Below are 23567 nucleotides of genomic sequence, written 5' to 3'. Positions count from 1 at the left end.
AATGGCCTTTTTTATTTTTTGTTTTGTGATACAGGGTCTTGCTATGTAGCCCTGGCTGTCCTGGAACTCACCATGTAGACCAGGCTAGCTTCTAGTGCACAGAGGTCCAGCCAGGCAGTGGCTTTTTACCAGTAGTCTCCACTTGGAATGAAGCTTTCCCATTACATCCTCATACACCACATGCTCGCCTCGCACTTGTCCTTGTGCCTGTGGGACTGCTCATCACTGCTCTCCCTGCTAGAGAGGATCCGCTCTACTCCCCTGCTCCTGGCTCTGTGCCTGGTGTGTGGCGGTTGCTTGGTGCGTTTTTATGGAGTGAATGCTCTGACGAGGTTCTATGCTTGTTTACTGGATATTACTGCAGGTACCACATTGAGGTCAATCGTGTTCCTGCTGGCAACTGGGTTCTGATTGAAGGTGTCGATCAGCCAATCGTGAAGACAGCAACCATAACTGAACCCCGAGGCAATGAGGAGGTAGTGTTTCTGAAGGGGAGCACATTGAGCTAGAAAGGCAGAAGGAACCATAGTCATTGAGCAAACAAGCTTTGAACCTAGAAGGTCCTAATCCAGAGTCACTACTGTTTCTTGGCTGGCGCTTGCATGCACTCTCACCCTGCCACATTCTAGGAATTAGGAGACGCACTTCGTTTCCTTCCCAGTGCTGTGCCAAGATGCTGGGAGCAAATGGTCCTTTACATCGGGCCTCAGTTGTGCCATGGTTCTCGGCTGGGGAACCAAGACTTCAGCTTCTCCCTTAGGCCTGTGCCTTCTTGTCCACCCCTGAGGGCCTCACTCTTCTGTATTTTGGATCCCAGGCTCAGATCTTCCGGCCCTTGAAATTCAATACCACATCTGTTATCAAGATTGCTGTGGAGCCAGTCAACCCCTCAGAGCTGCCCAAAATGCTTGACGGCCTGCGGAAGGTCAACAAGAGCTATCCATCGCTCACCACCAAGGTATGTCCAAGGCCTGCAGCAGCTGCCAGGCCATACCTGCCCCAGCTACCTGCTCTGTACGGTCACTGCGTGGCATTCAGCAAGTGTTCCTGAGCTGTTGTTTCCCACAGCCTGGTTCATGGACAAGCCCACCCGTTACCATGTAAGGGCAAGACAGAACTGGAGTGCGTACATGTTTCGTCAGGCGACTCTACATAGCCTTAGTCCTTAAGATGCACACAGTTTGAAACCAGGTATGGTGATAGACACCTTTACTCCCAGGAGGATGCAGAAAGCTCAGGGTCAGCCTTAGCTACGTAGGGAATTGAAGGCCATTGTGGGCTACAAACAGGACTGGAGATGACTCAACAGTTGAGAGCACTAGCTACTCTTCCAGAGGACCCGGGCTTAATCCCAGCCCCCAGATGGCTCCTTACCACCATCTGTAACTCCAGGTCCAAAGGATCTGAAGCTCTTTTCTGGCCCCACAGGTGCTAGGCATGCATGTGGGGCACACATATAAATGCAGGCAAAACACCCATACACATAAAATAATAACAGAAGATTAAACAAAAGTGACTGATTCTTATACACTCTTGAAGCTGCCACTAAACTATTCCTGAGAGGCAGGAAGGGAGAGTTAAATGGGTAGCTTACATTGGTGGATATAAGGACGGATTTAACGGGTATGATGAAGGTAGGAATCAAGTCAGTGACGTCATACTCAGCAGTATTGTGCTAAATGGTCCTGCTGTCCTAGGGACCTACTGGTTAGGGTGGTATTGCCCTCTGGATTCTTTATTTGGGAACACTTACTGGATTGACCTAGAATGTCTAGAACTAGCTGTACAAACCAAATTGACCTCAAGGTCAGGGTGAATCCTCTGATTCTACCTCCACCACCAGACCCATTTTTTGTTTTTGTTTAGTTTTTTTTTGGGGGGGGGTATGGAGGGAGCTAAAGATTGAACCCAAGGTCTCAGTCATGCAGAGAAAATGCTTGACCACTCAACTGACCCTAGCTCTCCACTGAACTTTTTAAGGAGCTGAAAGAGCCTGGGCAATGGTAGTACATGCCTTTAATCCCAGCATTTGAGAAGCAGAAGCAGGTGGATCTTTGTGAGTTTGAAGCCAACCTGGTCTAAAAGCAAGTTCTAGGACAGCCAGGGAAGAAACCTTATCTTGGGAGGGGAAAAAAACCGAAACAGTCTCTGCTTCTGATAACAAGTTTTGGTACCTTCATCTCTAGTGCCTTGATTTTTGTTTACATCTGCTGTGTCCAAGACAAGAGGAGGGGGGCCATGACTGCTGGGGCTGCTGTCTTTCAGGTGGAAGAGTCTGGCGAGCATGTGATCCTGGGCACTGGGGAGCTCTACCTGGACTGTGTGATGCACGACCTGCGGAAGATGTACTCAGAGATCGACATCAAGGTGCCCTCCCCTAGCCTGGCTTCCTGTCCAGAGGGATGTCCTAAGTGCCAGACCTCAGCTCCCCTGGATGCCCACTAGACCCTTTTGAAGAAAGCACTTCTGCTCGTCTTTGTCGGGAAGATTCTAAGAATGGGTTTACCCTGATCCCTGCGTCATTTTCATTGTCATGCATTTAAACTCAAGGCTCCGATCCAGAGTTATTTTCGTCCCTTTATTAGGAAAAGAAACTACCCAATCTCTGGTGATTGGTTCAGTGTGGGTGGTGTCATGGAGAGTGGGATCTGACTCTCAGGGTTTATCACCAAGTCTGACCTAGCACCTTGAACCACGCATGGTATGGCATATTCTCTCCAAGGTGTCCTCTTAGATGCCTCTACTCCTGGGGCTGGGACTTGAGGATGGAACAGATGCACACAGTGGGTCCCTAGCACTGTTTCTGTCATATCCCAGGGGTTATTCAGTGATTAGCAGGTATCGGAAGCTTTACTCGAACATAATTAAAGCCTTAGTTTTAGAGCCTAGTTTGAACCCTAGGGCATTCACTCCTGACTCAGAATTCCTCTCCTCCCCAGCTCTTTGGTTGGTAGCATGGCCAGGTCTTTAGCCTATGGTTGCAGAGCCACTTAGGGAACTCATGCAGGGGAAATGCTTCAGAGCTCCCTAGGTAGAACTCTCTTCTTCCAAACAAACTCAATTTCACCTCATTTTTTTCTCATTGCCTAGGTGGCTGACCCAGTTGTGACGTTCTGTGAGACAGTGGTAGAAACATCCTCCCTCAAATGCTTTGCTGAAACACCCAATAAGAAGTAAGCAGAGGGTGGGGGCAAGGGAGAGCAATAGGAGACAGATAGTAACAAATACAGTGGTGTGTGGTGGGGGTAGGAGGGAGGACGCTAAGAAGAAACCCATTACTCTGTACACTTTCTTGTTTTTACTCCAGCACAGGCTGGCCTGGGACTTGTTGTGTCCGTCTTCAAAAAAAAGGGGGGGATGGTGTGTAGAAAGGAAGACACCCAACATCAGCCTGGACACACATGTACATGGAAACACACATGTGCAAATGCTCGAAGGAGGAAGCAGGTGTGGTGGCAAATGCCTGCAGTCCCATCACTTGGGAGGTAGAGGCAGGAGGATCAGGAGTGCTAGACCAGCCTCAACTATACAACAAATTTTGAGGGCAGCCTGGGCCATGTGAGATTGTTCGTTTTAAGGGGAGGGAGCATAGTGGTATACGGTGGCATACATTCCTTTAATCCTATCACTCAGGTAACAGATGTGGTTAGATCTCTACATAGAGAGCTCCAGGGTCAGGGCTACATAGTGAGCCCCGTCTCAAAACAAAAAAACAGGCATAGTGGCTTAAATCTGTAATCCTAGCACTTGGGAGGCAAAGGCAGGAGGATTGCTGCAAGTTCAAGGCCAGCTTTATCTATATAGCAAGTTTGAAGCCATTTGGGGCTACACATACGACCTCATCTCAGAGGAAAAAAAGAAAAAATGATGGAAGCTGGGAACGCTGCACCTTGTACCTGGAACTGACAGCCTCTCTCTCCCGTACTCACTCAGCCCTACCCAACCACAGCTTTGGGTGGATCCTGAGACGGGGTTAATGAGATGCTCGAGCTTACTCCAGACTGTAGCCCTTTCTGCTCTGACATTCCCTCCTGAGAATTTCCTAGCTGCCATATCAGCTTTGGAAAATTTGCCCTACATATTAACTGTTTTCCTTGTTTATATTTTGGGGTGTTTTGTTTTGAGGCAGGGTTTCTCTGTGTAGCCCTGGCTGTCCTAGAACTCACATAAACCAGGCTGGCCTTGAACTCCCAGAGATCTGTCTACTTGTTTCCCAAGTGGCGGAATTAAAGACATGCACCACCACCTGTCTGCTTTTTGTTTTTTAATGGATGCTTGAAGTGGAACCCAACTCCTCATATGGCTGCCGGCTATTCTCCAGCCCAGCCTTATTTTTCAAGAAAGCAGAAGGGCAGGAGGCATGGTTCAGTGGTTAAGAGTGCTTGTTGCTCTTTCAGAGGGACCAAAGTTTTTTTTTATTTAGCACATACATGGTTACTCCCAGTCCAGGGTATCTAACACCTTGTCTGGCTCCTCTGAACACTGCACACATGTGGTCCATGTGCATAAATGCAAGTAAAATAACTCATACACATTTAAAAAATAATAAACAGAAAACAAAAAAGATAGGGTACCCTTTGCTGCCCCCTGCTTCTAAGTCTTCCATGTCTGTTACTGTCTCAGAGGTCTGTGTTGTCGCCCCTGCTCATCCTTCGACCCTTCTGACTGCTCCTGTCCTTTCTGACCAGGAACAAGATCACCATGATTGCCGAGCCTCTTGAGAAGGGCCTGGCTGAGGACATCGAGAACGAAGTGGTCCAGATCACCTGGAACAGGTTAGGCAGGTTCCACCTCCAGGGCTCCCACTTCAGCCTCTTTGCCTGGTCCCTTGACGCCAGCCATCCTTCTTTGCTGTTGTCCTGGATATGACGTGGGCAGAGTGGGTTACTGTCTTCCAGAAAGGAAGGATCTGTGGCCCCAGGAGCTACTTTGTCCTCTTTCTTCCAGAAAGAAGCTGGGCGAGTTCTTCCAGACAAAGTATGACTGGGATCTGCTGGCTGCCCGTTCCATCTGGGCCTTTGGTCCTGACGCTACAGGACCGAACATCCTAGTGGACGACACATTGCCCTCTGAGGTAGAGCAGACTGACAGGATGGGAGCCCGTGGCAGTGTTTGCCTCCCTGTTGAAAGAGGGCCTTCTCACAGCCCTGCTTTTCTCTTCCTTCTAACCTGGTGGCTGTTACCAGTGTGCTGCTAAGGAGGCCTCATATTTCTGTGCAGGTAGACAAGGCACTTCTTGGCTCAGTGAAGGACAGCATTGTTCAAGGTTTCCAGTGGGGAACCCGGGAGGGACCTCTCTGTGATGAGTGTAAGTCCACTAGCCGCCTCCTGACCCCAGTCCCCAGGACACTTGCACCTAGCCACATAAGGTGATGACTTAGGGTTGGGTTTCCCATCTTTGGAACCCAGCAGGAGAAGCAACTTGGGATACACTGGGCTATCCCAAGTCTTGGTCCAGCCTCCTTCCTGCTCCCTTCCTATCTCAGTGCCATCACTCGGTCCAACCCTACATGAAAGCGTCTCTAGACTGGCATTTGCTCTTCATTCCTCAGTAGAACCTCTCTTTGGTGTGCTGAAGAGAGACAACACGAGGGTTTTCAGGCGGGAGTGGTTTATTGATGCAGACTGGACTACCTAGGGCCAATTCAATTTCTAGAATGTCACTTCCTTAGTCTATGTGCTGGTTCTGGACACAGACTACATTCTAGAAATTGTATTGGTCCTGGGTAGTCCATTCTGAATCAAATGTTAAGTCCATGTTCAACTGTTTGCTACTGGCCTGTGATGTTTGTATCATATCCTTGGGTCTCCTTGTAGCAAGTTATCTTGCTGTTCTGCCATGCCCCTGTGACTAGCCCCAGCGCTCCCATCTCTGTTTCAGTGATTCGAAATGTCAAGTTTAAGATTCTGGATGCAGTGGTTGCCCAGGAACCCCTCCATCGCGGTGGAGGCCAGATCATCCCCACAGCTAGGAGGGTGGTTTACTCTGCCTTCCTCATGGTAAGTGGACCTGTCGGGAACTGTCGGCTTCCCTGGACAGAAGATTAAGTGGAAGACCAGGTAAAACCACAGAAGAACTGAGAAGATCCAGAGACCCTCCCTCTGTCCTCACTCAGTCTTCCTCAGGCTGAGTCCTGTCTTGGTCTGTTGCAGGCCACTCCTCGTCTGATGGAGCCTTACTACTTTGTAGAGGTCCAGGCCCCTGCAGACTGTGTGTCTGCTGTTTACACAGTCCTGGCCAGGCGCAGGTGAGCAGCCTGTTGTTAGGCTTGAGAGCAAGAAACCCCTTGATTGCTGAGGGAGGGGAAGCAAGAGGTGGCCCCAGCCATCACTTTCCCCACTTTTCACTCCAGAAGCCCACCCAACTTGTTTTCCACCAGGAGGTAGAGAAGAACCGAGGCAGCCCCTAGCTTTACAACAGGCACAGCTGGGATTTCTCCCACCCTGCCCCACCCCAGCTCCTGGAAGAAGTGCCAAAGTGAAGCCATGATGGGGTGGTCTGTAGGTCCCATCTCTTCAGTGTCCCTGCTCTTGCCTCCTCCTGTGACTGCTGCTAAGAGCCCCAAGCCCATTCCCTCTGCAGAGAATATTCCATTGGGTCTTTCTTTGGTTCTGGACTAGGATACAGAGAAGGGCCACAGACCCATTGCCCTAGGCCTTGGGGACTGTGTGCAACTAAGGCCTTGACCTTTGTCTTTCTCTCTCAGGGGGCACGTGACCCAGGATGCGCCCATTCCAGGCTCCCCTCTCTACACCATCAAAGCTTTCATCCCAGCCATCGACTCTTTTGGCTTTGAGACTGATCTCCGCACTCACACCCAAGGCCAGGCCTTTTCCCTGTCCGTCTTCCACCATTGGCAGGTGAGGAAATCTGGCCAGCTTGGCCTCCCGGTTCAGCAGACTGCCCTCCTGGCCAGTTCCCCTTCTGTTCCACAGCCTGAATCTTCTGGGTAGCTACCTCAACTCCCTGGAATCTCTTTGTGCTCCAGATTGTACCTGGTGATCCTCTGGACAAGAGCATTGTCATCCGCCCATTGGAGCCACAGCCAGCTCCTCACCTGGCCCGGGAGTTCATGATCAAAACCCGGCGTAGGAAGGTGTGTGTTCTTTAATCCATTGCCATATCCCTCTGCCCCCGGGCTCCACAGGAGTTGTGTGTGGCCGGTCTTCCTCCTGGAGGGCAGTGTACTGCTGTGTGGTAGATCAGTGTCTACGTTCCTCAGGTCAGCAGAGCAGGGCCCAAGGGGAACGGGAGCTGTAACAGAACCTTAAAGGAGCAACTCCTCAGTCTAGACCAGCCTTCCTCCCCCTCAGCCCCGTACTAGTACCCCTCCTGTGGAGCTCACCCTAGTGTCTGGCTCCGTTCTCCACAGGGCCTGAGTGAAGATGTGAGCATCAGCAAGTTCTTCGATGATCCTATGTTGCTGGAGCTTGCCAAACAGGACGTTGTGCTCAATTATCCCATGTGAGTGCCAGACCGGCAGCTCCTGCTCCCCACAGTGCCTGCAGCTCTGGACTCAAGCTGAGACCTATGGATCTGGGCCTTCATGCCATGAGCATCTGGGAACTGCTAGAGGCCCCTCTGAATAACCCAGAAACCTCTGCGCCAGTGTCCCAGTGAGGACGGGGCATCCTTCTGTGGCCTCTGGCTCCATTCCCAGGGAACAGAGAGGCGCTTGGGCCCAGGGAAGAAGAACGAGAACAGGATGACAGTGTTTAACCCCAAGGGGCCTGTCTTCAGGATTTACATGGAATTTTATTTCTTACAAGTTCAACCTTAGCCGTGGTTTGTAAATGAACAGAACATTCTGACCTCTGCCTTGGTTGCTGCTTTTGTTCACCCTCACCCCACCCTCTGCCTGTCTAATCTGAGCACTTAGATTCTGGGTACGTGATTTCCCATGAGGTATTTGCCTCTGGTCCCAGCTGCAGCTGCCTTCCTGACTGGGTCCCTAGGGGGCTGGCCATGGTGGAAGGAATGCCTGTGTCTGATTCAGTGTTCCCATGAGTCTTGGCGCCCCTTCCCAGCCCCCACTTTCCCATTCCAGGCTGCTTCTGGCCAGACATGAGGTGGGCAGGAGTTGCTGGTCCTCCTTGGAGACTGCTGCACCTTGAGTCTTTCTCCCGTAGTTGGGGTCAGAGCCCTTCGGTTCCCACCCATTGTACTGCACCCACCCTCCTCCAGCCCCCCCAGTTCCCTTGCTCCACTCTACTTAGGAGTAAGACTTTTAACTCTCTTCAACATGGCTTTATTGGGCACATACAGAGACAGCTGGGAACTGGGCCGTCCAGGCATGTCAGGAGCCCTACTTCTCAGGAGCCTCTGACGCCCTCTTGATGTAATCTCTGTACATTGTGTACACAGCACCTGCATGAAAAAGGGAGGAAGGTGCCCTTTGGTGTCTGACCCCTAAATACTTTCCCCCATCCTTCAAGGGGTCCCAGTGGCTCTGCTGCTCTCCCTGCTCATCTTTCTGTCCCAGACATTCAGGCACTCTGGGAGAGCAACTGTGATGTCTGTTCTGCACAGAGCGGTCTGCTGAGTGGACAGGCCAAAGGTGGTTCTTACGCCTGGGGAAACTGAGGCCCAGTGAAAGGGACTAGCCCACAGTCACAGCTCACAAGTAACTGTTGCTTCTTCCTGTTTTCTCCTCTGGGGAAAATTCATGAAGCAGACTGCCGTCATACTGTCCCGTTACCCAGCAGCAGTCACCAGTGGGGACCCTCTGAAAGGCCTCAGCATAGGGATTCATCAGGGAATTGATGTGGATTCTAGTGTGAGCACCAAGGACTTGAACTTTGACCCACTTAACTGAGGACAATCTATTTTGCCCCCTTCTCCCTCTGACCCCCACATGCTGCTTACCGAGCATGATCGCACCCACAGCACATGCCTGTGCTGCCACTCGGGTGTGAATCAGATGTATGGACAACTTGGTGGGACCTCGAGCCTTCAGCCGGTAAATCCTGTATGCGGCTACCACCAGGCAGCCTCCTACACCTGTGGGTGGAGAACAGACAGTAGGTTGTGTCCAAGTTCAGGGTCCCTTAACTCCCCTCCGGGCTTGCAGGTTGGGCACTGGGGTACTAAGATTCTTTGATGCACTGAAATTTGGAATCTTGAGTTTCCTCTGAATGGCATTTTTAAAGTGCCTGTGATCCTCATGATGCCCCTCCCCCATGCACAGGAGGTTTGTTGTCATGACTACACCCCCACCTGAGCTTCTCCACCCACTCCTGGATCCCAACTCTTGGTGCAGGTTTTCATGTTCTAGAAGGGAAATCTTGGGACAATCCCAGGCTATGATAGACCCCATCCTGAGGCTGCTGTTAGCACCCTGTGTCCTGGTGTACATAGCATTCGGTGGTCAGCTGCCACCCCCGCCCATCCAGACTCCCAGTTTTGTAAGAGTTTGTTCCTTGCCAGGCAGTGGTGGCACACGCCTTAATCCCAGCACTCGGGAGGCAGAGGCAGGTGGATCTCTGTGAGTTCGAGGCCAGCCTGGTCTTCAGAGTGAGTTCCAGGACAGGTTCAAAAACCTATCTCGAAAAACAAAAAGAAAAATTTGTTCCTTGTGCACTGGGTGGACCACTTGTGTTCTCTAACCATGCCCTCATTCTTTAAAAAGACCAAGAATCACAAAGTCCCAGAGAGGAGGCATCCACCCCAACCCTCTTCTTCCCCAACTCACCTATAGGCACCAGTGGAGACTCCCTGGTCTTCCTTAGGAACTTCCCAGACAGGTTGTCCTCACCCTCAGGCGGCACCCACCAGCCCTTGTTAGCAGACATGATCCCAGGTCCAGATGGTAGTGAGCCTAGGCTTCTGCCCAGCCCTAGAAGAAGTCCACAACGAGGATACTGATCCTGGTCTCCAGGGGAAGGAGGATTACCTGCAAGGACCTTACCATGCCCAGCCCAGCACAACCTGCACTTGAGAAGCTGCCCCCTCGGGTGTTCTCTCTCAGGTGTTTGGGCCGCTGGCGGCTACTTTCCTCATGTCCTTAGCATCTGCCTCCTTTCCGGCTCATCTGACTTTACTGTTCTCTTGCTTCCTGCTCCCTATCTGCATCCCTATGGGTGTGATCCTCTGACCAAGAAAAACAGCTGGGAAAACCCAGAGTAGAGTGGAGCCGTCTTTGAATCTTGGGGCCCTCTTGGACTTGGATCTGTTGACAGTTGCTCCTAAGGGAGCTACAGAGCAAGATCCGACTCTAGGGAGCCAGAGCTGCTCCAGACAGATGCAACGCCAGTTAACTAAGTGCCTGGAGCAGATGTCAGTGATGAGACATTGATATAGTTTGTACCTCAAGACTAAAGGAACAAATTCTGGTCCTCAAGCTGCTCACCAACCCACTCCTTTCATTCTAATCCCTGTGAACCCCTAAAAAGGCCTGCTCTGATCATCGCTAAGTCCCAGCCCTCAGAGGAGGGATTCAGCCAATAGGATGCCCTCTGAGTCCAGCTACAAGACAGACTACCTGAGCCAGCTCTTCTTGTTGGTAGCCCGAGTCTCCAGCATCCCCGTGCTTACCGTAAGAGATAGATGGCAAGAAAATGGAGCATGGACAAACAAACGGACCAGCGCTCAGTATCTGCTGCCTTCAATCAGCCAACACCCGATGCCAGATTTTTCACTATGGGGTCAGGGAAGCAAAGGGGGGAGGAGAGAGAACAGAGCATCAGTCTTCCTCCCCACGCCCCATCGGCCGGCCGAGCTCCAGACACAGCAAAGTGAGGTTAGACCTGGTGGAGGAGAGACCTTAGCTAACGTGAGCCTGTTTGTGCACACGGGTGACTAGAGAAACAGTGACGGACAGCACCCTGGGTCCTGCCGAGGGTGAACTGTTTAAGATACTCTTTCAAGCAATGTGAAGTATATACTTCAGTTGTAGGATTTTTCTGGTCTTGGCTTTGGTCTCCTTTTGGACCAAGCCTAAAGCCCCAGCTAGTTAGGAGACTGAGGAAAGAGGATTGCACACTCAAAGCCAGCCTGGGGTACAGAGTGAGTTCATGTCTAGCCTGGACAACTGACTCAACCTGTCTCAAGAAAAGAAATAGGTGTGTGGATGCATACCTTAACACCAGCTCTCAGGAGGTAGAAGCAGGTGAGCTGCTGTGAGTTCCAGGCCAGCCAGGGCACTAGACCCTGCCTTGAAAAAATAAACTGCCCGCAGTGGTGGTACCCAGGTTTAATCCTATTACTTAGGAGGCCAAGGGAGAGGCAAGCTGATCCTGAGTTCAAGGCCATCCTGGTTACTGAGCGAGTTCCAGGACAGGCTCCTGGAGAATCCCTGTCTTGAAAAAACAAACAAGAGAGTTAAGGACTTAAAGCACAGCTTTAGTGGTAAACACTTGTTTAGCAAGTGGGAGGCCCTAGGTTCAGCTCCAGTTGTGAGGGGCTGGGGAAGCAAGGAGTCTTTTTGTTGTCCAAGACAGGGTCTCACGATATAGCCTTGACTGGCTTGGAACTTATAATGTAGACCAGGCTGGCCTTCAACTCACAGAGATTCATCTGCCGCTGCCTCCCAAATGCTGGGATCAGAGACGTGTGTGCCACCACACCCAGCCAGAATCAAGGACTTGTCTCAGGAGTGTGAACCAGCTGGAATGGTGCTCACTTGCATGGCAGTCCCTTGACATGACACGAGTGTGACTGTCTATGCCAGGTGTTTGTGTTGCCTTCCGAGAAATCAGATTACTTGTCCAAAGATACACAGCTAATAAGTCGTGGTACCTTGGTCTGTCCCATGGCTGACTGCCTCCAGGGAGGCCAGCTAATCTGAAACCCTTTCTCTCTTGTCCATCCTGGCATCCCTGACTAAGAAGAAGCAGCTGTTGCTGAACCAGTGGGGACAGATCAGGACGCACTGTGGAGGGTCCCGCTCCCTCCATGCCTCACGGCCTCTGTGTGCGTGCATGTTTGTGTGTGTTCCCCAGAGGAGCCTCTTTCAGCACTGGCAGTGTGTCCAGCAGCTGATGTCCCTCTTTCTTTCCCTAGCACTCACTGCTCTGTGAATAGGCTCAAGGTCACAGCAAATCCCCAGGGCCTTCGCATATCCCCAGTGTCCATGAGAACGCTCCTCTCGGTCGTTCACACACACTCTTATGCTGCCTCTCCACGTCCTCACGCTGGCCCGAGTTCGTAGGAGATGCACGGTCTACTCTCTCCTCATGTAAATTACAGACAGAAAGGCACGTAGAAATACCTGGAGGAGACAAGACAGGGATCGTGATCAAATTAAAATCATTTTTAAAAAGGACGGACAAAGGGCTAGAGACATGGCTCACTGGGCAAGAGAGCTTGCTCTTGCAGAAAACCCTCATGGCAGCTCACAACTGCCTGTACAGCCCCCTGTCCCTTCTGGCCTCCACGGGTACAAGGCTTATATGTGGTGCACAGACATACATGTAGCCCCTCACATATACCTAAAAATAAATTACTATTGGGCTGGAAAGTTCAAGATTTTGAGTTTGAAACCCAGCAGCCAGGTCTGGATGCTGAAGACTGCCTGAAAACTCCAACTCCAGGAGATCCGATGCCACTAGCACACACCCATTCATGTGCGTGTGCATGCATGTGCACTTGCGCACACACACACACGCACACACACAACGGTCTCACTCTGATTCCCTGGCTAGCCTGGAATTTGCTGTGTCCACCAGGCTGGAATTAAAGGCATGTAACACTCTGCTGAAACCTTAAAAAAATATTACTACTATGTGAATGAATATGACGCATGTATGTGGGCATGTACATGCCACAGCACATATGTGGTGGTCAGAGAGTTGATGTTTTCCTTCCATACATAGATCTGAGGATCACACTCTGCCAGGCTTGGTGCAAGCGCTTTTACTCACTGGATCATATCTTGAATGGCATTTTTGGGTTTTGAGACAGGATCTCAATATGTAGCCCAGGCTGGCCTGGAATTTGTCTTGTAGATCAGGTTGGCCTTGAACTCGGAGACCTCTCTCTGTCTTCTAGGTGCTAGGATTAAAGTGTGAACTAGAAAGCCAGCTAATGAGATGCTGACATCAACCTCTGACCTCTGCATACACCTGTGCACAGTGGCATGTGTGCATCCAAACACATTCACATAGTTGTGAATGCAGTACACACATTCTAACACACACATATACACAGTGGCATGTGTGTGTACCACACACATTCTAACACACATGCACACAGTGGCATTGTGCACCCACACACATTCTAACACATGCACATGAACATAGTGGCATATGTGCACCACACACATTCCTACATATATGCACAGAGTTATAAGTGTGCACTCACATCCTAACACATGCATGCACATAGCAGCATGTGTGTACCACACACATTCTAACACACATGCACACAGGTGTACCACACACATTCCAGCACACACACGGTAGTGAGTATGCACCACACACATTCTAGTACACACGCACACACAGTTTTGAGTATGCACCACACACATTCTAGCACACACACACACAGTTGTGAGTGTGCACCACACACATTCTAGCACACACGCACAGTTGTGAGTGTGCACCAGGCACATTCTAGCACACACGCACAGTTGTGAGTGTGCACCAGGCACATTCTAGCACACACGCACACAGTTGTGAGTGTGCACCACACACATTCTAGCACACACGCACAGTTGTGTGTACCAGACACATTCTAGCACACACGCACACAGTTGTGTGCACCAGACACATTCTAGCACACACACGCACACAGTTGTGAGTGTGCACCAGACACATTCTAGCACACACACGCACACAGTTGTGAGTGTGCACCACACACATGCACAAACAGAAGTGCTGCTCCCTCTGCTATTGAACTATCAAAACAATGGATTCCACAGAATGAAGATTTCTCAGGAGTCCCACAGTGGAGGAAGGGAAAGTCTAAAGCCCTGGTTCCAGCCAGAAGAGGATCTTACTTGTGGAAGAGATTTTATCCGGTTCTGACAACGTATCTGGCCACCTCTCAAGGCAGACCTAAACTAAACAAGGACAGGTGAATGACACCACACCTTCACCAGGACCACTCAGTGATGCAGACTTCTTCCCATGCATCTAAACTGAAGCTTCACTCCAGTGCACAGAGATAGATGGCTCTAGGGGTCACTGGACCCCTACATTCCCTTTTCTCAGCATGACCACAGTGAGTAAATTTCCTCTCATCTTTTGTCTAGTCCTCTTTTGTTAGATGGGGTTTTACTGGCCTGGAACTTGCTGTTAGAGCAGGCTGGCCTCAAATCCCAGATTTGCCTGCCTCTGCCTCTCCAGGGCTGGTATTAAAGGCATGCGCCACCATGCCTAGCTGTTAGTCATTTCTTTAATAGTCATAGCAGAGGCTGGAGAGATGGCTCAGCCGTTAAAGGCTAGGCTCACAACCAAAAATATAAGAGTTCGGTTCCCAGCACCCATGGCTGTCTCTCCAGCCACAAAAAAAAAAAAAAAAAAAAAAAAGAGAGAGAGAGAAAAAAAAAGGAAATAGTCATAGCAGAACAATTGGCTTCAGGAGCCAGACTGTTACCCAAAAATCTCTGGGACATAGACTATTATTATTCACATTACACAGATAAAAAACTGAGGCTCCAAACCAGTCATGCTGGCTTACACCTTTAATCCCAGCATTTGGGAGGCAGAGGCAGGCAGATCTTTGAGTTTGTGGTCAGCCTGATCTACAGAATGAGTTCCAGGACAGCCAGAGCTAAACAGAGAGACTCTGTCTTGAAGAAAAAAGAGAAAGAGAGAGAGAGAGAGAGAGAGAGAGAGAGAGAGAGAGAGAGAGAGAGAGAGAGAGAAGGTTCTATTGAATGACTTATACAGTTAAAATACTCAACGGAGAAAACAAAACTTCTAACTATCCCTCAAATCAAATTTCACTTCCCAGGACTAACTTAGAAGTCTATACTGCAGGTCAAGTCTTGAGATAGAAGAAATAAAGTTGTCTTTTTATTTCAAAGCTGTGTGAGGAGGGCTGTGGAGCATTGTTGAACCGACCTGAGTAGCATCTGGGCTTTGGGTTTAGTGCCCAGCACTAAACGGGGAGAGGACCTGAGGACATACAGTAAAACTTCAAGTAACGAGTTTCCATAGCGTCCTGTTTTAGTAAACAGATAAGATAGAATTATGACAGCATCATTTTTGTTAAGATGCCAAGTGTTAAATAATTGTTTCCATGTAAGCACTTCTATGTTAGTAATTTGCTTGCTGAACCTTCTTTTTCTTCCAAATCAGGTCACATTAATAAAATCCGGCTTGGAGGGGCCGAAATTAAATACAAATAGATGGACCGAGTCACAGGCCAGCATCTATAGGCCAGCGTTGGCTGCCCATACACTACGTGGATCATGTCAAGCCTCTAGGTCTCTGAGTCTCCACCCACCTCTGTGGAATTAGCCTCCATCCAGAGGTTAACACTCCGCAGGGCCCTGTCTGCTCCTCTTCCTCCAGAATGAACAAGTGGCAGGAAATGGGGCCCAGACTGAAAAGTCCCTGACAAAAGACAGGAAGGTTGCCCCGTGGGATCTGAGATTCCCAACACACACACACACACACACACACACACACACACACACACACACACACACAGTTGCGTGACCACTCGCTCCCTAACTGGAAGCTCTCTAGGGTTGTCCCTGTCGTGTTGCAATGGAATGGGTTGGGGGAAGGGAACGATGTCTTGAAACTCTCAGAACACAATCTAAGGCACAGCTGTGCTATATATAGCCCAAGGGAGCTGAGTGGCCACAGAGGGCAAGAGAGCGACGTGTGACTTCTGCTTTGAGCTAAGGAGAGTTGTGAGTGAGGGGAAGATGGGAATGAACTAGATGAGGAACAGGAGACAGAATGTGAAAGAACAGAATAAGACAGAGAGGGTGTCTTAGGAGAAAAAAAACAAGCAGTTAGGTCAAAGGGAAGTACCTGGGATCTGAGAAGCAAAAAGCAGAGAAAAGGACTGGCGGTGGTGGCTCACACCCTGAATCCCAGCACTTGGGAGGCAGAGGCAGGAGGATCTCTGTGAGTCGGAGACCAGCCTGGTCCATATATGAGACCCTGTCTCTAAATAATAAAACAAAATAAAACAAAACAAAAAACAAACCAAGTTCTAGGTCAGCTCAGGGTAACAGAGTAAGACCAGGCCTTAAAAAAAAAATTTTTTTAAAGGAAGGAGAAGAAGAAAAGACAAAGAATAACAAACAGAAAGGCAGGCCATTGAAGTCTCCAGATGAAGCGTGGAGGTGCAGGTTGCCCCTGGGACATGGCTGGCCCTGGAAAACTGCAATACCCCATCTCCTTTTAGAAACTGGTATAAGGGCCGGGCGGTGGACCTTGTAGCAGCCATCCAAGGACATCCCCAAGAGCCACAGGCATGGAGCCAGGAAAGTGCCTTTGATATATTCCAGAGGAGACTGTTCACATTTCAAACAGATTTTGTTTTAAGGGGTCATGAGTAGAGCTGGGCAGGGTGGTGTGTGCCTGTAGTCCTAACTCAGGAGCAGAGACAGAGGATTTGAGCCCAGGAGTTCAAACCCAGGCTCGGCAACATGGTGAGATGCAGGGCGTGGATAACGGTGGCTGGAGACTGACTCCTCCTGCTTGGGAAGGAACAGTTCTGGCCTGTAGAACATCCTGGAAGAGACTTCCAACTCAGACAGGAAATGGGTGCAGCAGAAATTGAAATCTTTTGCTAAAGTCTTTGTGCTGGGTGTTTAGAATTCTCAGACTATCACGCAGCTTCCTCTAAAATACCCTGTAGGCGGGATGATACCTAAAATCTTCAAAAGCCTAAAAACTTTGGGCACCTAACATATTATATTTAATCCTTCATACTGCTCTAGTAGGTATGAATCACAACTGCTTTAAAAAAATAAGGAACAGGCTGGAGAGATGGCCTAGTGGTTAGGAGCCCTGGCTGCTCTTCCACAGGACCTGGGTTGAATTAGTAGCATCCACTTGATGGCTCACAAATGGGCACTCTACCTCCAAGAGATCCGATGCCCTCTTTTGGCCTCCTCAGGCAATGCGTGTTTGTGACTTGACAGGCATATATGCAGGCAAAACACTTGGTCACATAAAATACAAATGAATCTTTGCTTTTTTAAATAAATTTTTATTTCTAAGTGTAAAAAAAAACAGGTAGTTGTGACACACGACTTTAATCCCAGCACTCAGGAGGTAGAGGTAGGAGGATTTCTGTGAGTTTGAGGCCAGCCTGGTTTACAGAGTGAGTTCCAGGACCACCAGGACTACACAGAGAAACCCTGTCTCGAAAGGAAGGAAAGGAGGGAGGGAGGGAAATAAAGATAGAAAGATAGAGACAGGAAGAAGGAAGATGACTCAGCAGCTAAAATTCCTTCCTATACAAGTCTGATAAACTGAGCCTGGATCCCTATAACCCCGCAGCACAATTCTGCAATTTCCACACTCCTATGGAGTCATGAGACAGGATTTCCCTGGAAACCCGAAAGCCAGGTAGGAGTACACAACACAGCAGCAGACAAGAGAGACCCTGCCTCAAACAAGATGGATAGGGAGGGCAGACAGCTGAGTATTCTCTCTCTCTCTCTCTCTCTCTCTCTCTCTCTCTCTCTCTCTCTCTCTCTCTCACACACACACACACACACACACACACACACACACACACACACACACACACACACAGCTGGGGATGCAGCTCAAGGGTGAAGAGTTTGCCTAACCCTAACATGTATCTGCTCCTGGGTTCTTCAATCCCCGCAGGAGGAGGAAAAGAGAGGTTTCTGGTTGGCACTTACCTGGAAGCCCAGCGTTTATGAGGTGGGGGGAGGAGAATCAAAGTCAGGGTCTCCGTGGCTGCAAGGTGAGCACGAGGCTGAGTGTGCTACACGTGAACTTCTTTTTGTTTGTTTGTTTGAATTTTATGTGTATGAGTGAGTGATTGCATGCGTGTGTACCAAGTGCATGCCTGGTGCCCTTGGAGGCCAGAAGAAGACATGGGATCTCTCCCGGAACTATAGTGAGCTGCCATGTGGGTGTTGGGAACCAAACTAGGGTCCTCTGTAAGAGCAGTAAGTGCTTTCAACTGATGTGCTATCTTCACAGTCCCTGAGGACTTTTTTTCCTTCCAAGACAGGATTTCTTTGTGTAGCTTTGGAGCCTGTCCTGGAATGAGCTCTGTAGACCAGGCTGGCCTCAAACTCACAGAGATCCACCTGCCTCTGCCCACCAAGTGCTGGGATTAAAGGCGTGCGCCACCACCGCCTGATTGAGAGCTTATTTTTTTATGAAAAATATTTTTTATATTATTAGGTGCAAGAAAGATGGCTCGGCAATTAAGAACAAATTTTGAAAATTGTCTTATGGGGCTGAAGAGATGACTCAGAGGTTTAGAGCACTGACTGCTCTTCCTTGGGTCTTGAGTTCAATTCCCAGTACCCACATGGTGGCTCACAACCATCTGTAATGAGATCTGGTGCCCTCTTCTGGCATGAAGGCAGACATGCAGGCAGAATACTGTATACATAATAAACAAACATTTTAAAAATGTTTTATTATATGTATGAGTGTTTGGCTTGTATTATGTCATGTGTACTTAGTATCTGCCCGATACCACAGAGGCCAGAAGAGAGCATTGGACCCCCTGGAACTAGGGTTATAGACAGTTGTGAGGCACCAAGTGGGTGATGGGTGTTGGGGAATATTATTTTCAGGTGTGTGATTTCTGTTTACGCTGCATTTGATTAACTGTCAAGCTGTGATTTTTTTTGCCTGTCTGAAACACCTGTTGGTCCTAATAACCATAATAATAATGAACAGCCAATAGTGAGGCCAGAGCAAGGATAGGTGGGGCTAGCAGGCAGAGAGAATAAATAGAGGGAGACCCCAAGAGAAGAGGAGCAAGAGAGAACAAGGATAGGAGGATATCAGGGGTCAGCCACCCAGCTACACAGCAAGCCACGGAGAAAAGCTATACAGAAATAGAGAAAGATAAAAGCCCAGAGCCAAAGGTAGTTGGGAGGATATAAGTTAAGAAAAGCTGGGAAGAAACAAGCCAAGCTAAGGCCAGGCATTCACAACTAAGAATAAGTCCTCTGTGTGTGATTTATATGGGAGCTGGGTGGTGGGCCCCCTAAAAAAAGGCAAAAGAATAAAACATCACACAATAGCTGGGACTCAATCTGAGATAAGTAGAAAAGCAACCAGTGCTCTCAAGTGTTGAGCCATTTCTCCATCCCCGAGAATCTATTTTTAAAAAGCAAAGGCCAGGGGACTGGAAGCAAGAGTGCAGACAGCTAACAGGGTCGACTACTGGACCCAGGCCTTCTGGGCATTCAGGGACTTTACCCAAGGTCAGGATAGGCCTGGGCCAGAATCTGTCTGGCCTGTGGCACCAGGACAGCTGTCGTTAGGTCCTACCCAGCAGAGCATCTGCCTATATTGCATCTAGCCCTTACTCCCTCAAGGAAACGGGTCTCCATTTAAAATCCAACATCAATACCAGAAACTACAAACAGGACCCTGGGACACAGCTGGCGGGAGTCAGTTTACCCTTCCTGCTATATTATATGGCTTGTGTTACTTACTCAAAAGGTTTCCCACAACCAAGATCGGAGTCAGCTAACACCTTGGTAGGCAAAGACAGGAAGAAACAGTACAATATACCCTGTAGATCAACCGAAACTGCCCGGATTAGCAGAGAGGGAGGGAGCTTTGTGCCCCTAATACCCATCTCCCAGGGAACAGAGGAATCCTAAGCAGTCCACCTTCCTACTTGGGCTGCGCCAGGCAGGGCTCAGCCATTCACTGCCGCCAGTGAGTGCTCTTGGCCTGCCACCTCTCCAGGCCCCTGCGCCACCTACCCCCCCCCACAAGGCAGAGGAATCTGCTCGGAGTTCACCAGCCAAGTGGGGACCCTGGAAAGTATGTCATGGAAACGGTGACACAATGCAGCCTTCAAGCTGACCTTACTGTGGTTCCCAGACCACAGAGCCCCAGGGTGACTCTCAAACTGGGTTTTGATCTTTTCCTGCCTGAGCCCCATGTGAATATACTGTACGGCAGTTCTCACAGCACAGGGCCCCAGCCGCTCGCCAAAGCCTGGAAGCCAGACCTGCTTCCCGCTTGAAACCTGGTGTTTTGCTATTGTTGTTGTTGTTGCTTTGTTTTGCCTGCATTGTTTGTTTGTTTTTTTTTTTTAACCCGTGTTTTCTCTGTGTAACGTCCCGGGCTGTCCTGGAACTCTCTCAGTACACCAGGCTGACCTTGAACTCACAGAGATCCACCTGCCTCTGCCTTCCTAGTGCTGGGATTAAAGGTATCTGCCACCATGCCCAGTTTTAGCCTCTCTTTATATTTTTTTACATTTATTTTTATTTTATGCTCATTAATGTTTTGCCTGCATGTATGTCTGTGTGAGGGTGTCAGAAGTCATGGAATTGGAGTTACAGACAGGTGTGAGCTGCCATGTGGGTGCTGGGAACTGAACCCAGGTCCTTAGGAAGAGAAGCCAGTGCCCTTAACCACCGAACCATCTTCCCAGCCCTTCTCTTTATATTTTATTATTATTGTTATTGTTATTTTGTTGGTTTTTTAGAGACAGGGTTTCCCTATGTAGCCCTAGTTCTCCTGGAACTCATTCTGTAGACAAGGCTGGACCAGGCTGGCTTCAAACTCAGAGATCCACCTGCTTCTGCCTCCTGAAGGCTGGAATTAAAGGCACGCCCCACCATGCCCAGCATAGTTTAATATTTTTAAAGCCACTGAGTGTCCAGGGTTTATTTTAAAATTTTGTTTATGTGTATGAGTACTTGGCCTTCATGTATGTCATGTATGTATGTGCACCTCACGTGTCCGGTGTGAAGGAGGCCAGAAGAGGGAGCTGGATCCCTTACAGATAGTTGTGAGCTGCCACATGGGTACTGGGAACCAAGCCCAGATCTTTTGTAAGTGTTTTTAACTGCTGATCCATCTCTTCAGACTTTGGGGGATGCCTGGGAACAGAGCTGCTAGCCTAGCTTCCCCAACTGCAGTGGCATTAAACATGTTACAGTCAGCAAGATGACTGCAGAGTGGGAAGAAAAAGAAGCCAGGTGGTAGTGTCCCATGTCTTTAATCCCTCAGGAGGCAGAGGCAGGTGGATCTCTGTGAGTTTAAGGCCAGTCTGAGTTCTGACTACAAGACAGGAGCCTTATTTTAGGTCATAAGTCTGGTTTATAAAACTATCTACTGTAAAACAAGCTACCTGACTTGAGTCTCATTTTCACTGTCTTTACAAGGTTGCTCTGAGTTGGACATGGTACTCCTGAAATTCCAGTATTTAGGAGGCTGAGGCAGGAGGATTACAATTTCAAGGCTAGCCTGAGCTACATAGTGAGGCCCTTTCGCAAAACCCAAGGGCTGGACTGGGGATGTAGATGAGTTAGGAGACCATTCGTCTCGAATGCATAAGCCTTGGTTTGATGCCCAGCCATAAACCTGAGTTGGAGGCAGGAGGACCAGAATTCAAGGTTATCCTTGGCTACATGGTGAGGTCAAGGCTAATCTTCCATACATGAAACCCTGTTTAAACAAAACAACAAAACAAAACATACCGGGGTGGGGGCAGTAAGAGGGTTCTCTGGTAAAGGTGCTTGCTGGGGGGCCTGATTGCCTGACTTCGATCCTCAGAAACCACTTGGAAAGAGGAGAACCAACTCCCTGAAGCAGTCCTCTGGCCTTCACATTCATGAGTATGTAAATACAGACATGGACAGGGTCAGCAGTTAAGAGCACTGACTGCTCTTCCTGAGGACCCGGGATCAATTCCCAGCACCCATATGGCAGCTTAAGACTGTCTATAACTCCAGTTCCAGGGGATGCAACACCCTCACACAGACATACATGCAGGCAAAACACCAATGCACATAAAAATATAATTAAAAAAGGAAAACCACAGGCATGGATACACAACAAATAAATAAATGTAATAATGAAAAAAGAATAAAGATCAGCATTAAAAACAAGTGCTGTAGACCTGGGATGCTGCTTGCCTACCTTGTGCAGGGCTCCAGGCTCAGTCTTTAGCACTGTTATCTTATAGCTGGCAATCCATAAAGAAGGGAAGTCAGGACAGGAACTCAAGGTGGGAGTTTGAATCAAGAACCACAGAGGAGGGGCTGGAGAGATAACTCCGCAGCTAGAAGCACTCGCTGCTCTTGCAGAGGACCAGGGTTCGGTTCCCAGCACCCACGTGGTGGTTTGCAACCATCCTAACTCTAGTTCCAGGAGCTCTTTTCCCCTTCTGATATTATTCCACAACAGGCTGCAACCTCCCACATCAATGATTAATCAAGACAAATGCCCCACAAACTCACCTACAGACCAGTCTTACAAAGGCATGTCTCAGTTAAGGTTCCCTGTTCCCAGAGGACCCTAGCTGTGCCAAGTGGACTAAAGAGAACTCAGCAGCACACATCTAAAGAGAGATGATGATTGACACCGAGGAAACAGTGTAGAAAGAACTGACCCCAGTTTCCATAAGAAATAGACAAAGATAAAGGATGGCTTCCCTGGCAGACTTAGCCATCAATTTATAGGAGGATGATCCTAGTGGGTATTTGATTCTCCATGTATATAATTCTCTATCTTTAATTATGTAAAATGTATAATCCAGGCACTCAACCTTTTGGAGTAGGATGTAAGATTTATTAGTTATATTGATGGGGTTGTAGCTCAGTGAATGCTCAGTAACCACTGCTTGTCCAGGGAACCATATCTGATATATTTGACACTATATCCATCCAGGATGAGCAGTTTATCGGCCACCATGTCTTTACAAACATTGCAGATGGGTGACGTGGCCACACACCTTTAATCTCAGCACACAGGAGGCAGAGGCTTCAGACCTCATGGAACTGGAGTTTACAGGTGGTTGTGAGAGGCTGTGGGGGCATTGAGAATCTAACCCGGGTCCTCTGGAACAGCATCCAGTGCTCTTAACCACTGAGCCATCTCTCCAGTCCACAGTGAAGTAGCATACTATTAAAATTATACAGTGTACCGTTTAAACTACTCTGTGTACTACAATATTACACCTGTAGCATAACGTAGCCTGCACTATGGGATGGTTCACGAGCGGGAAAAGGGGCTGGAGATTTAAACACACACACACACACACACACACACACACACACACACGCGCGCGCGCGAGGACACGGATCATCCTTGAACCAAGAATGCCCCCTTTATTGTGTTCCAGGGCAGCTTCTATAGGGATCCTTGACTGATAGCCATGCCCCAGCCAAACCCACCTGGTCTACAGAGCTAGTTCCAGGACAGACTCCAAAGCCACAGAGAAACCCTGTCTCAAAAAACCAAACAACAAAAAAAAATAAAGCAGAGAGGAGTGAAGACATCTGACATTGACGTTTAGCCCCACACACGAGCGAACACTACACACACACACACACACACACACATACAGCTCAGAGTCTGGGGTATAGTTCTGTGGTAGAGAGCTGCCTGGCACGCAGGAGCCCCTGAGTTTGAGTGTCACCACCAAGAAAGGAAGAAAAAGAAAACCCATCTACAGCTCAACATAC

General features: G+C 49.1%; 2 protein-coding genes across 6 annotated transcripts in view; one reads left to right on the top strand and one right to left on the bottom strand.

The window, feature by feature from the left end:
* Eftud2 (elongation factor Tu GTP binding domain containing 2) overlaps nucleotides 1–7812 on the top strand; it is a 41813-nt gene extending 34001 nt beyond the window's left edge. For both annotated transcript variants that reach the window (XM_075990574.1, XM_075990575.1), the window contains exons 17-28: nucleotides 365–476; nucleotides 818–958; nucleotides 2266–2367; nucleotides 3091–3173; nucleotides 4689–4775; nucleotides 4948–5074; nucleotides 5221–5308; nucleotides 5882–6000; nucleotides 6154–6248; nucleotides 6708–6861; nucleotides 6990–7097; nucleotides 7374–7812. In XM_075990574.1, coding sequence (XP_075846689.1) covers nucleotides 365–476; nucleotides 818–958; nucleotides 2266–2367; nucleotides 3091–3173; nucleotides 4689–4775; nucleotides 4948–5074; nucleotides 5221–5308; nucleotides 5882–6000; nucleotides 6154–6248; nucleotides 6708–6861; nucleotides 6990–7097; nucleotides 7374–7469 — 1312 coding nt within the window. In that variant the 3' untranslated portion in view covers nucleotides 7470–7812. The remainder of the gene's footprint in view (nucleotides 1–364; nucleotides 477–817; nucleotides 959–2265; nucleotides 2368–3090; nucleotides 3174–4688; nucleotides 4776–4947; nucleotides 5075–5220; nucleotides 5309–5881; nucleotides 6001–6153; nucleotides 6249–6707; nucleotides 6862–6989; nucleotides 7098–7373) is intronic.
* A 426-nt stretch (nucleotides 7813–8238) lies between these two features.
* Nucleotides 8239–10644, bottom strand: Higd1b (HIG1 hypoxia inducible domain family member 1B). 4 transcript variants are annotated; one of them, XM_075942176.1, is made up of 4 exons: nucleotides 10535–10644; nucleotides 9693–9836; nucleotides 8867–9001; nucleotides 8239–8368 (listed from the first exon to the last, which is right to left on the bottom strand). In XM_075942176.1, the coding sequence occupies exons 2-4, from the start codon at nucleotides 9790–9792 to the stop codon at nucleotides 8307–8309; spliced, it is 297 nt and encodes a 98-aa protein (XP_075798291.1). In that variant the 5' UTR covers nucleotides 9793–9836; nucleotides 10535–10644; the 3' UTR covers nucleotides 8239–8306. The 4 variants fall into 4 exon arrangements, with proteins under 4 accessions (XP_075798291.1, XP_075798293.1, XP_075798292.1 ...); XM_075942178.1 differs by lacking the exon at nucleotides 10535–10644 and adding an exon at nucleotides 10308–10363; XM_075942177.1 differs by lacking the exon at nucleotides 10535–10644 and adding an exon at nucleotides 9929–10295.
* Between the last annotated feature and the right edge of the window lie 12923 nt (nucleotides 10645–23567).

This window comes from Microtus pennsylvanicus, chromosome 11 (assembly GCF_037038515.1).
Source record: "Microtus pennsylvanicus isolate mMicPen1 chromosome 11, mMicPen1.hap1, whole genome shotgun sequence".
NCBI lineage: Eukaryota > Metazoa > Chordata > Mammalia > Rodentia > Cricetidae > Microtus > Microtus pennsylvanicus.
This window is presented reverse-complemented; position numbering and strand designations above follow the sequence as displayed.